Source organism: Cupressus sempervirens, chromosome 9, assembly GCF_028749045.1.
Source record: "Cupressus sempervirens isolate cs-2001-9-10 chromosome 9, ASM2874904v1, whole genome shotgun sequence".
In the NCBI taxonomy this organism is placed as follows: Eukaryota; Viridiplantae; Streptophyta; class Pinopsida; order Cupressales; family Cupressaceae; genus Cupressus; species Cupressus sempervirens.
In genome coordinates, this window is record NC_143126.1 from 733,925,345 (window position 1) to 733,937,855 (window position 12,511).

Consider the following 12,511-nt stretch of genomic DNA (forward strand, 5'->3'; position numbering starts at 1 on the left):
GGATTATAAGTGGCCTCTAAGAAAGATGATTTAAGCAGCTGCAGGGAAACAAGGGTTTACCGTGTCAATTTCTTCTTTGAGAGGTGGCATTGTTTACAGAGTCAATGATTTTAATTGTTTCATTCAAAACAAATTCATTATTATTCCCTGCAAGAGGTTATTAGATTTTCTGTACTAGCACTGACCACAGAAAAGCTAGAACATTTATATGACCATTTTCCTCAAAAGGCTCCAAGATTTTCTTGTAAGGACTATACAAAGATACATCAGGGTGCCCCGCAAATAGAAGATCTAGATTTTTCTTTACCAACACACCCAACTTTGGCACAGGCCTTAATATGTGCATCCACGTTACCATACAAGAACATAAAATATTCCAATATCCAACTTGTACTGTGTTAGAAAAAATGTACAGCAAATTTAAACACTTGATTTGAATAAAGGCAGATATGAAAAAAACACATTACCTGCCTCTGATTACATGTAATACCTTACAATGTTGACTACTCAACTGTTGCATGTAGGTTCATCTACATGCACACTATTACTTGCTCTGCTATTAGAAAAAAACAGACTGCAGCAATTTTGAAAGTACCCTGCGAACTACATATTATCATATTTGTGTTACCCTTCTTTGCCTAAAACTCTTTTATAAACCAGAATGCATTGAAGGTACTGTAAGCACCTGCCATTGCACAAAAACTTTTCGCAATCTATGCAAGCCATTATATCTTAAGCTTTTGTAATTTTTATAAACTCTTTTTCCACAATAGAAATTTCCTCGCTACTTTTGTATCCATCTAAATCAGAATTAGTAACAAACACAGCTGAATCTTCATAATTATCATCTAACGGCATAGGAAATTGGAAGTTCTTTGAACTATTGCCATGTATCTTTTGGTAATACTCCTGAACTGCCTGCAGATACAGATACCATATGCTCGGGTCAATCACTTAATTTCAAATCATTCAAGACAGCCATTCATAGATATCAGCATACCTGCCACTGAGAATGCGCTAACAAAACCCTCGGTCTTTTTGACCTCACATACGCATATGCATCAACTGGATCCATTCCTTTGTGTGCTACCTATAACACCAAATTTGGACATTACACTATTGGAACAAAAAATATTGTGATTATTCTATCAAAACATGGTCAGAAATAAGAATATTTTTCTTCAGTAGCATATGTACTCAGTGTGGATCTTGGCTTGGAGTCCTGTTATTTAAAATTAAATATTTGAATATTAAGGCCTTCTCCCAATGAGGTCAAAGCCAAAGGTCTAGTTGTCTAAAAACCTTTTTTTGAACACCTAGTTATATAGAATTTACAATTGATTCAAACTTAAGAACGTGTTTTTGGTATTTAAATAATATTATAGGGATGGTATAGCATAGCATAGAAAAGAACAAAATCATAATGAAAAAGCTAACAAACATGACCAGTGTACTGTGTCAGATATAAGAATGTGAATAGTAAAAACTAATATCCCACTACAACATAAAACGCCTTCAGCTGTAATATAAACTAATGAGGCAGATTGGAGGTTACTCACAAGGGAATTTATGACATATAAATGAAGACGGATAATAGAAGTGCTCAAGACAAAGTTTAGGAAACTAACTCCAAATAATCTCAACCTGTCCATATGTAACTTCATCACAGAAGAAAAAGCCATGTGGGATTGTCCAAAAACACGAAGTAGATTAAAGAATAGAGTAATTTTTACAAAACTTGAGGATTCAACAATTTTTGTAAACACTACAAAAAGGTAATACTTGTCACTATGGTGTGTATTACAATCTGCTGAGAATCAACAAAAAATTAGTAATTATCATAAATTCAAAATATGAACAGGAATCAGTTGCTGACAAAATGTGCAGAGTTGTCAAGCAGAAGAGTTTGGGAATAGACTAAAATAAACTAGAAATCAGATTAATTGAGTACCAGATACCTTGAAATAATAAAATTGAAATCAGTAGAGTAAAAACAAATAACTCCAGCTTGTTAATGGACCTTTGAGGGTTGATGGACCTTTGAGGGTTGATCCTCAACAAAGAAAGGAAAAATGCTGTTGGCAACCACCAGAGGAAGGACGGATAAAAATAGATTTTAATGGGGCTGCTTGAGGAAACCCGGGTATATCAGGTTGTGGATGCATAGCACAAGACCACGAAGGTAACTCCGTAAGCAATGTGGCAGAATGTGAAGCAGCCAAGGAGGCTCTAGTAGTAGGAGTTAAACAGGGTATCCATCAAGTCACGAGTGCATCTGGAAGGAGATTCAGAGATTATTATAAATGGAATCATTAAAGGAAAGATGAGTCTTGGCATTTTGACAAGCACATTAGCTAGGTAAAGTGCCTGCTGACAGAGTTTGATGACTTCAGGATATCCCATGTTTAAAGAGAGGCAAACAAGGTGGCAAATAAGTTGGCCAACTTGGGAGCGAATGTCTCTTTTGGGAACCAGCATGAAATTTTTGAAGACTTCAGGTTTCTCAATCTGGAATAAGGATGTAGTGTATTGAAGTGGCTTCATGAGTGAATGCCTCCCTTTTAAAGGAGTACATCTCAATAATGAATTTTAACCCCCAGTTTGAAGGACACTCATGAGGAAGCTATCCCCCACGTGGGATAGAGGATCTGCAATAATTAAACTATTCTTCAAGTGTGGGCTTCCAGATCTTTCGAAGGCATGACTAAAAGAAGGGCGGGGTCCTTTTTCAGCGGGGAAGTTGTAGGGTAACCAGAGATGGAGGCCAACTTTGCTTTGGAATCAGATAATCAAACTCTAGAGTATGAAAGGAGGATCAGAGCAAGGCGTTTGAAGAACATCGTTCTTTTTGATGACCAGAGATTCATGAGTGGTATCATGGAGAGGTTCAGCCCAGAATACTTGGACACCTACTGGAGGAGAAGGTCCAACCTGTATGTAGTGTCCCTCTTTGTGGCTCTGGCTCTGTTAGTTGGAGAGACAAAAAAGGAAGTCCGCAGGGTCATTGCTGCATATCTGGACCCGCAATGGTTGCTGGGGATAGACGATGTTATCAACAAAGCCGTGCTGGGTGTTGGACTGGAAATTGGGCAGGAACTGTGGAGACTGATTGGGGGCCATGACTCCTCGCTACAACCTTTGGTCGTCTGGTCTTCTGCAGCTCCTCAAGGGTGAACCTACCAAAAGCTATGGAAGGATGGAGGAAGGTGGTTAAATCCTTGCAAGACTGGGTGATGGACGATGAGGAGGGGTTTTATCAAGACGACACCAAGGAAAAGTGTGCGACCACCTAGAGAACCGCTGAGACGCCAGCTGCTAAGGGAAGGACTTGGTGATGCAGGGGAGTACACGAGGGCAGGAGTTTGGATTGATGTGTCTCTGGCAGGGGAGGCGGGCATGAGTGAAACTGGCAGGAAGAGGCAATCAGTGGAGGACGACCCTTCCATCCCAAATTTTACAAAGGAGGATGCATGCGAATACTTTTTTGTATGGATGGGCTGTGTTTGTGGTTGTTAATGCCCTTAGTATGTATGTTTTGACTTTAATGTCAATGGGCGAGGGTATTTAGGAGGACTTTTGAGAGGTGTGGCCACTTTACACTATGGCATACTTATGTAAGCATTATCTTCTTATAATCAATACTAAAAACTTGTTACCTATCAAAAAAAGAAAACAAATAGCTCCAATTGAATTATGCCTAGACTGAACTACACCAGAAACCTTGCATATTGAGTTATTAATCTACTCCTCATTCTTGCTGTGTACTTGGTTGAGAAACCCATTTCATTTTATATTGAGAAAATGAACTTTGGAAATCATAAAATGAAAACAAACAAAATAAACATACCAGATAACATAGAACAATAGTTGTACTGCGACCTCGGCCAGCTTTACAATGGACATAGGTTGTTTTTCCCATTATCGTGTGCTCTGGAAAAAAAGGACAAGACAGGCTCTAAACTTGCAATAAATGACAGTTTCTAATGTAAAAGTAAATCATAACAGCACTAAGACCAACAAGGTACAACATGATCATCAGACAGACAATACTTACAAGATGATATACAGAGAGAAAATGTGCATGATAGAAATGTCATAATCCAAGTTTTGTTGAAACTTCAATGAATCAAAATGCAAAAAAGAAATAAAAAAATCCAATGTTTACAAGTGCCAGTTGTAACATTATGTGGCATAAATCATTAAGCAATGGCCTGCAACAAATATCAACCATAAACACATATGGTAAATGATCCATGCATAGACCACAGTATTCAGCATAGGATCCTTGAAATTGACTTAACCGGCCATACACTGAATCTGGAATAGACCCACATATTCATGTGTAGTGAAGATATAACTATCAATAAGAAACTTACCATATCTTTTCTTTAGAAACAATAATCATCAAATTAGGTTTCAGTTCACAATAATTAAAAACATAGTTTCAAGTCAAACAGTTACCCATCCCATTTTAGGGCCTAAAGTACAGGATTGCACTAACACTTGAAACAGAATACTTATAAATCACATCTGTTAAATAGAATTTGTCATCTCAAATATTATCGGCCTATATATCAAAATTGCATGAGTTACTTGAATCCAGGAAACAACTGAAAATAATGTGCGGTTTAGGAAGCTAGTTACCCTGCATGAAAATTGTGAAACCTTCCAAAATTCTGGGGACAAACTAATGAAAATAATATATACCAATTCTTTGATCAGTTGTAACATCAGCCTCAGAGATCTCAGAGAGCTAGGTAAGGAATACCAGTTGCTGACATTATTTAAGATTTGTATGTACTGTTTGATTTAGTAAAAGGCAAACACCCATTTCTACCTAGAATTGGCTGACAGAAAAGCAGAAGAAGCAGTAAAAATTAGAGAATGGATTATGTGGGTGCAAGGAAGCCATAACAATTCACAGTAAAACAGAGCCTGCTATGTAATTGGTGTAAACAAAAATTCACGAGACACAAGAACAAAAAAAACATTTCCCCTTTATGATTCTTTTACGTTGGTTAAACCCCTGTGCCACCTATAACGGACCCACCTGGATCCTGCCATCTCTAGAAAGCAAGAGAGGGAAAAACACAGAACAGCCTTCAAGTCATTTATTGAATCATTTCAAAGGCACACTTGTATCTCAGCTATGGGGTTTCAAATAGCCATAATAGAAGCTCCCAATGAAGTTAGCTTCTACAATCACTACATTTGTGAATTTACAAAGATTCTTTCAAACTTTATGGACAAAGACTCACATAATAATTGTCAGGCACAATTGAATAAAAAAATGAATACCATTTTCCCATAATCAAATTAAATACTAACTCCAATAGAGATATTACTAACCATGAATAAATTCTACAGCTTGACAAATATCTTCAAATGATGGAGCAAAAAGATAATCTCTAGTGGGAATTTTCAGGTGCTTGATACCTTCATCCTGAAGAAATAGAAACAAAACAAAAATAAGAATTGTACCAACAATCATTGCATAAATGCAAAGCAGAGAAATGTGAAATTCTTTGTATTTTTATTCGAAACTTTGATAAATTAGTCAACTTAGAAGTAGCATATGTTAAAAATAATTAGGTAGGTTTCCAATAGCTGAATTTATCTCTTTATTTGCCCAATGGAAATAGCATGCTGGTTTTAAAATAAAACATGTACCATCAAGATCTCTTTAACAATAAAAATTACAGTCCCTAGAGCAAAAGAACTTGAAATAGAGGATTATACATTCTTTGTGGAAAGTAAAAAGTAAATAGAAAATGGCCTAAAATTACTATCTTATAAAATCTATGGAGACAAGATGAATCACATCTCTGGAGCAGAACCATCTGCCATGTCCCCAGCTGGGAAGAAGCAAGACCTCCTACACAGAAAATGTAGTGGCAATACAAGGCTAAAAATGAAACAATGACATTACATGATCAAATTTCAGCAGAAATTACAAAATTAACAATGTATATTCTCAAGAGCAAACAAAATAATTTGTGTAGGGAAAAACAGACCAACAGATAGACCATGTAGATTCCTTTGACAAAGCCAAGATCAAAGGATGTCTTTTACCTGTCTTAGGCAGTTGATAATTTTAAGACAAATAACTTGAACTTATTTGATTCCTACACAACATAAAAAAACATTAAAGACAATTGTGAAATAGAATATAAATTTAAAAATTTAGACTTTTTCAAAATGGAAGTTCCTTCCACTCAATTGGCTCCAAACCAATTTACTCTATTGGGATAGCAGATGCAGTAATGAATCCATCAATAGCTTAGTGGCATGAAAAGGAAGACAAAACTGTGAGAAAAATGACAAAAAAGGCACTTGGTGGCAAGGTGCAAGATATGCAGGCACATCATCAATTAATAAGGAAGCAGTTAGCAAGTTGGAGAACAATATAGATGAGTTATTATTAAAAAATTCAATTGATTCTGAACAATTTTCTCAACCACGGAAAATACATTAGAAGTCTGCCCATCAATTAAAAAATTAAAATACATTAGAAGTCTGACCATCAAATCAAAAATTAACTCATAGCAGGTAAGGCAAGAAACCCAACAAGAACATTACAGTAAGCTCCTACCAAGCAGGGTACCTTTAACTTGATCTATACAGTGAAGAAGATCAAGGAAGGGCTGGAAGAGAAGGCTCACACAAAAAAATATAGAAAACTCGAGTACAAGTGCTTGCAGTGCAAAAGAATTAACATGTTGGATTTGATAAGAGTAAACATTGAAACTTAGTAGTGCTGAAAAATACATATCATACCTGCACTTTTCTCAGCAGCTTATACTTAAAAGTTAATTATATGGATAAAAACCTTTCTCGTGCACTTTTGACACTTCAATTTTCATCAAAGTTGCACATGCTTGACATGAAAAATTAATAGATTCAAAATTCTGGTACTGCTAACAATATTGCTCTTTTGGATTAGATTATAGATGTATTTTCCTTTGGTAGAGTATATATTGTACTCCAAAAAATCAGTACATAGTTACTATGAGATGTGGTGTATGATCACAATCACAGAGGCTTGGATGAAAGGAAGGCAGGTCATTTTAAGTCAAGGTAGAGAGGTATAAGAATAACTGAGATGTGGTACATAATCACAACCACTGGGGACTTGGGTGGAAAGAAGGCAGGTTTTCTTAAAACAAGGTACAGAGGTATAAGAAAATGTGTACCTATTTACAATTGCATATATCACCAAAAGATGCAGTTATGAATAAAGAATGGGGCCTGAACGCAAATTTCTTCCTGGTGAATATGGGAGAAATTAAATATCAAAGTAAAGTCAAGACTAAAGATTAATAAAACCAAATGAAACCTATAATCTCTAGAGGGAATAAATTACAAACTAGAAGATAGAGTTTTATAAACCAGAAATAATCCCCAGAAACCCTAAAAACAATTGGCCAAATAATTGTCAGAATGCAGTCAATAAATCTGTTTGACTGATTTGATCAAAAAAAACAGCTCATCAAGCAACAACTAATCATGATCCAGAAACAATTTCTGCTATTATGCCCATATATCCTTTCCTGACTGACTCATTGGGCTACAGCATTCTGAGAAAATATCAACAAAATCCAAGATGTTTATCTCAGATTAAATTACGAGTAATTTTCATTTCATTTACTATGTTACAAGGAAGAAATGAACTCCTTCATTTTATCAAGAAATACTTATTTAATTCGTCCAGAAAAATATCAGTGGCACAAAAGTGTACTTAAGACATTGAAAGGTCATATTTGAAGAAGATTTGACATCAAGAAATCATAACCTATGTTCCATATTATGATAAAATAAGATATAAAACACTAATACACAAGAAAATAAAAAGAAAAGGAACTTACATTTACAGAGTTGTACAACCACATAAAAAAGTCTCACAGATGTCTTTTTGTGTCTTGTATGATTTTTATAATCAAATGACAGAAAAAAGGAACAGACAAATTGTAGTAAAAAATGTAATGTGTGTGTAAAACATCATTTGCATGACATAAAATGATTCGTAATTTCCTAATAAAGAAGAAACTTCACCTGGTACATAGAGGATGGCACCAAAGTTTCATATGGCTCATTCAGAGTAACAACAGCTTCTACACCCAGGTCTTTAAGGCGATGCACATCTTTACGAAATGGAACAGCACCTAAAATGAGACACTGAAAAATACACAAGGTTAAACAACACAAACATATAAGCGTAGGAAAGCAGATATCAAATCACAAATTTAAATTGTAAAACAAAAAATTTGGGCACATCGCTGATAAGGAATAAAAAAGTTAGTTCACCATGTTGAGTTACAGTAACTATGGTCAAATGGACAAATAGTTAAAAAGCTGATTGATAGTATCATCATGTATGGCTCAATGCCTACAGAATTATCTAAATAACAAATACAACGAAGTATGTCATGATATTCAACAATTCTAACATCTGCTGAAACAAATCCTTGAATATTACAAACTTATGAAATGCAGAAGGAATAGCTGTGTGCAAGGCAAAGTTGACCTATTTCTGTATTAGGTCAGGTGCCCTTGGAGGATTTAAGATATTATATTAAATTAATTCAAGCTTACAAAAGACGATGGGATTTGTTCAGATGGATGAAAGGATGGGAATGGATAAAAGGATAGAAATCATATCAATTCCATCTAGTACTTTAAGAGGGGTTACTCATTAACATGAGCTCTCTACAATATCCGGTTCTGCTGTTGAGAAAATTCAAAAGAGGATGCAGTTATTCCACAGGCAGTCCTCCTTACAAACTTGGGATTAATAAATGTGCACATTATTGTGATCAATTAAAAGGGGAAATTGACTGCTATAGTTCAATCTCCAGCTCCCACACCTTTCACTGCCAAGCTGTCATTTAATAATTTCCCATACACTCTTACTCATATAACTACCAACTGTATGGCCAGAGGGCTCCAAACAATCTCCCATTGAATTCATATCTCTGGCAAGCAGAATAATTTGTAAAGGTAGGCTCCCAGCACTCCTCACTGCCCTTCAATGCATCCTGCAGCTGAGTGAATCCGTTGCTGATGAGTACTAATGTGAAGCCTTCAAGATATAAATAAGGTGCAATGTCTAACAGTGTTACTGATGGAAAGAGCATGTTAATACATATACTGAAATGAAGTAGAGATTTGAAAGTGTACAATTATGATTTGGCTGTGTAAAAGGATAGACGGATGCTTGGCCATCTTTATATTGTTTCGTCATAATTCTTCTGATTTAGATTATCATACTATAGAAAAACAAGGATAATTTTTTTTATACCTGATCAATCTGATCCCACCATCGAAACTCTGGTTGAAGCTTATTACGGACAACATTATATAAAAGTGTTGGGTAGAACAGTACTCGAGCTCCTGCACCTACAAAGGCCCTCTTCGCAGTTTTCTCTACTCTTCCATCGCTGACTTCATCTTCATGATTAGTGCGATCACAATGAACAGCCTTACATTGAGACTGGATAGGTTCAGCCTTTAAAATTCTTATTGCTACCATCCCTTTTGTTATGAATTTGGAATGCTGTGCTAATTTTAAAATAAACAATATTCTCTGTGATAAACTCTGGATTAATGTTGATCCAAATCCAGACGACAGCTTTAAAGCCTGCCACAACATTACGAGATAATCAACCCGGAATTCAATTCAGATCCTCCAAAAATAGTCTGTCCACAGAAAAAATATAGTTAAAAATAAGCATTATTAAAAAGGAAATTGAATAACAAAAGCATATAGATGCCCAGCAATCAAATGATAAGTTGCAGCAATAGTTGAGAAGACTTTAAAAAATTGATAATGACATAAGAAAATGAAGTCTTTACAGTAGACTTCTTGAGACTCTACGATACAGTATTAAAGAGTTTTGGAAACATTTAGCAACAGTAAGGAAAACTTACTAAACTCCTGACAAGTTCCTGAATATTCCTATAAACATTTGCAAAATTCCCACGTGAATATTCAGAGACCAGGGACCTATCCAGCATGCTGGATGCACTTTTTACCAAAATGAATATTAATTAGAATTTAAAGCATCATGTATTGCATTCAACAAATTAAAATTTATTTTGATAAAAGGTGTATCAGCATGATGGATAAAGTTCAATAAGCATTGACCTCCACCTAAAGATGATTCAGGCACAGATATGAATCCAAGCTTATATTGGCTTTTATGAATCCAAGCTTATATTCCAGCACCTCTCTAGAAGATTTTAGGAATCAGCATTTTGGAACAGGATGCAACATACTATTTTTGAGGCTAGGGGGAGAAAATCTCAAATCAATTTAATGATACACAATAATAGATCACGTTAGAAATTTAAATACACAAAAAACTCCTTTAGACCCCACAAGCAAAGATACTTGGACAATGGAGATCAGAAATTAGAGATCTTAAAGGAAAATGCTTTGATTAATATGAAAATCTGAAAGAAGTTTAAAAAAAGCTTCAAACCAGAGATTTCTTCTAGTAGGAGGTAGAACAAAACTTTGGGGTGTCTGAGGCTATACCTCATAGGTTGCATTTTGTGCATCTTCATATAATGTAAGACAAGTTTTCTCAACTGACTCAGGGGAAATTTAACCTTTGTGCAATTTTAATAAAACTATCTTTCCTTACCCATTTAAAATTTCTGGAAATACCGTTTCTGCAGACTTCCAGTTTGGACAAAGACCATATTGTGGGATAAAAGGAGGGAATGATGGAGAATCTAGTGAAAGGTCATTAGATGAGAGATACGAGGAATCAATGTTTGTAAATCATATAGGAGCTAGTAGCTCAGTGATCACACCACCCTGGGAGATTCTATGTTCAATTTCTAGCCAATCCAAGAAAAATTTAACATCAAGACGTATAAGTACTGGACTGGTAAAATGTTGAAAATAAAAAAATACCATAGCAAAATACCATATCCAACACCGTGTCATTAACATCTCGCCAGGCCATTACATGTATTAATAGATTAGGAAAACAATCATATTCAACCATCTGGTGTCCACAACTGAACAGTCCAGATGAAGGTCTGCGATAACTTCTGATTTTTGCCAAAACTCGCCAGAACATAAAATGTTTGAAACTAAATCGAGTAAGAACCCAAATCCAACTCGGTGGCATCCACAACTGATTCTGCCAGGTGCAAGTCGCCATTACAACTTACCAGGCCATTAAATGTTAAAAGTTGAATTGAGTAAAAGACCACATTAAATTCTGTGGCATCGTTCACAACTGACCCTATCAGGTGCAAATTTCAGGTAATTCTTGATATCCATTCTGATGGCATCTATGCCAGGGTTACACCACAATGGCAATTTATCAAAGACAAGATTGTGAATATAAAAAGGCCTAAAGTGGTGAAAATTAGCAAACCTTTAGGAAAAAAAAAATTACTGAAGATGATAGACCACAAAAAGCTAATCCATTTGAGCACTGTTAAATGAAATAAAGCAGAGAGAAACATGAAACTCCAAACGTTAACACTGATGAAATAAATATCCGAACCTAAAATGAAATAAACACCAATTTTACAGCGTTGCGAATTGCAAAAACTCATTTAGGAACCAAAACAACAATGCGATCAAAATGGTATATAAATCAGCACTGGGATAAACAGTAGAGATTGCAAAGAAGGATACACACCAGAAAGAACATGAAGCATCAGATAACTGAAATCAGATTTTGGAATGCGATGCAATTTACAAACCTACCTGAGATAACAGCAACAACAATAATAGAAAGCAGGCCCGACCGGATCCGAAACCCTAGTCGAAACGGATGGACTAAATGCAAAGGCCACGGCCAGCGATGTGTATCCAAGAACGCCGCTGCTTCTGCTGATTTATGAAGCCATCAATGATCAAGCCATGCGTCAAACTGAAACAAACTAATCTCAAACTAAATATGGCGTGAAAATTGCACCGAATTCCCGACCGTTTCGCTGAGAGAACATAAACTGCTTGGAATTTGCGTACGCCTTATTTTTTCCGGATTTTGAATGTTTGTTCCCTTGTTTTCACGTTTTTCCAGTTTTTTATAAAACTTTCGCCTTTTTATTCCGTTTTAGTACACACAGGAGGTGCTCCACTTGACCTAACTCCCAACCTGCAGTAATTTACAATAGAGGCTGACGTGGCAGTGACAACGGTGCAAACATGGGTCTCTTGTACATCGAAATTATGATGGCTATAATTGGGGATTGTGAGCCATGCTGTCCGACGTGGCAAAGACTCGGCGTCATTCTGACATGCTTTGACTAGACTTTTTTTTTTTTGGGGGGAGTGTGGGGACTGCAATCATCTACACAATTCTTCAATTTTACACAAATTTCTTGGTAAAACCAAAACAAATATCACTCCTTTGAACATGCAAAGCTTGTGATGGCGAAATGTAGGTAGGTCTAATCTTCAAACTCAAATTCTAAGAAATTAATACATTTATAAAATTGATTCATCCATCAAAATTCAAGTAGAAGGCTCTCGATCCACCAT

At 35.8% G+C, this 12,511-nt stretch overlaps 1 protein-coding gene across 4 annotated transcripts; it reads right to left on the reverse strand.

Moving 5' to 3' along the window:
* Nucleotides 1-410: 410 nt before the first annotated feature.
* On the reverse strand, nt 411-12,047 carry LOC149540803 (phosphatidylglycerophosphate phosphatase PTPMT2-like). Of its 4 annotated transcripts, none has more exons than XM_089801891.1 (8): nt 11,955-12,047; nt 11,732-11,854; nt 9,299-9,637; nt 8,053-8,175; nt 5,350-5,443; nt 3,848-3,930; nt 1,001-1,090; nt 411-918 (listed from the first exon to the last, which is right to left on the reverse strand). In XM_089801891.1, exons 3-8 carry the CDS (start codon nt 9,527-9,529, stop codon nt 733-735), a joined length of 807 nt encoding a protein of 268 aa, XP_089658017.1. In that variant the 5' UTR covers nt 9,530-9,637; nt 11,732-11,854; nt 11,955-12,047; the 3' UTR covers nt 411-732. The 4 variants fall into 4 exon arrangements, with proteins under 4 accessions (XP_089658017.1, XP_089658015.1, XP_089658016.1 ...); XM_089801889.1 differs by having other exon boundaries at nt 9,299-9,696; XM_089801890.1 differs by having other exon boundaries at nt 11,732-12,047.
* Between the last annotated feature and the right edge of the window lie 464 nt (nt 12,048-12,511).

Excerpts from the sequence above, each read along its gene's own strand:
- LOC149540803 (XM_089801889.1), bottom strand. The coding sequence starts at position 9,649 with ATGTTGTGGCAGGCTTTAAAGCTGTCGTCTGGATTTGGATCAACATTA. Across the intron at positions 1,091-3,847 it reads CTATTGTTCTATGTTATCTG|GTAGCACACAAAGGAATGGA; the intron begins GTATGTTTATTT and ends TTGGTGTTATAG. Across the intron at positions 919-1,000 it reads TAGCGCATTCTCAGTGGCAG|GCAGTTCAGGAGTATTACCA; the intron begins GTATGCTGATAT and ends CTGTATCTGCAG.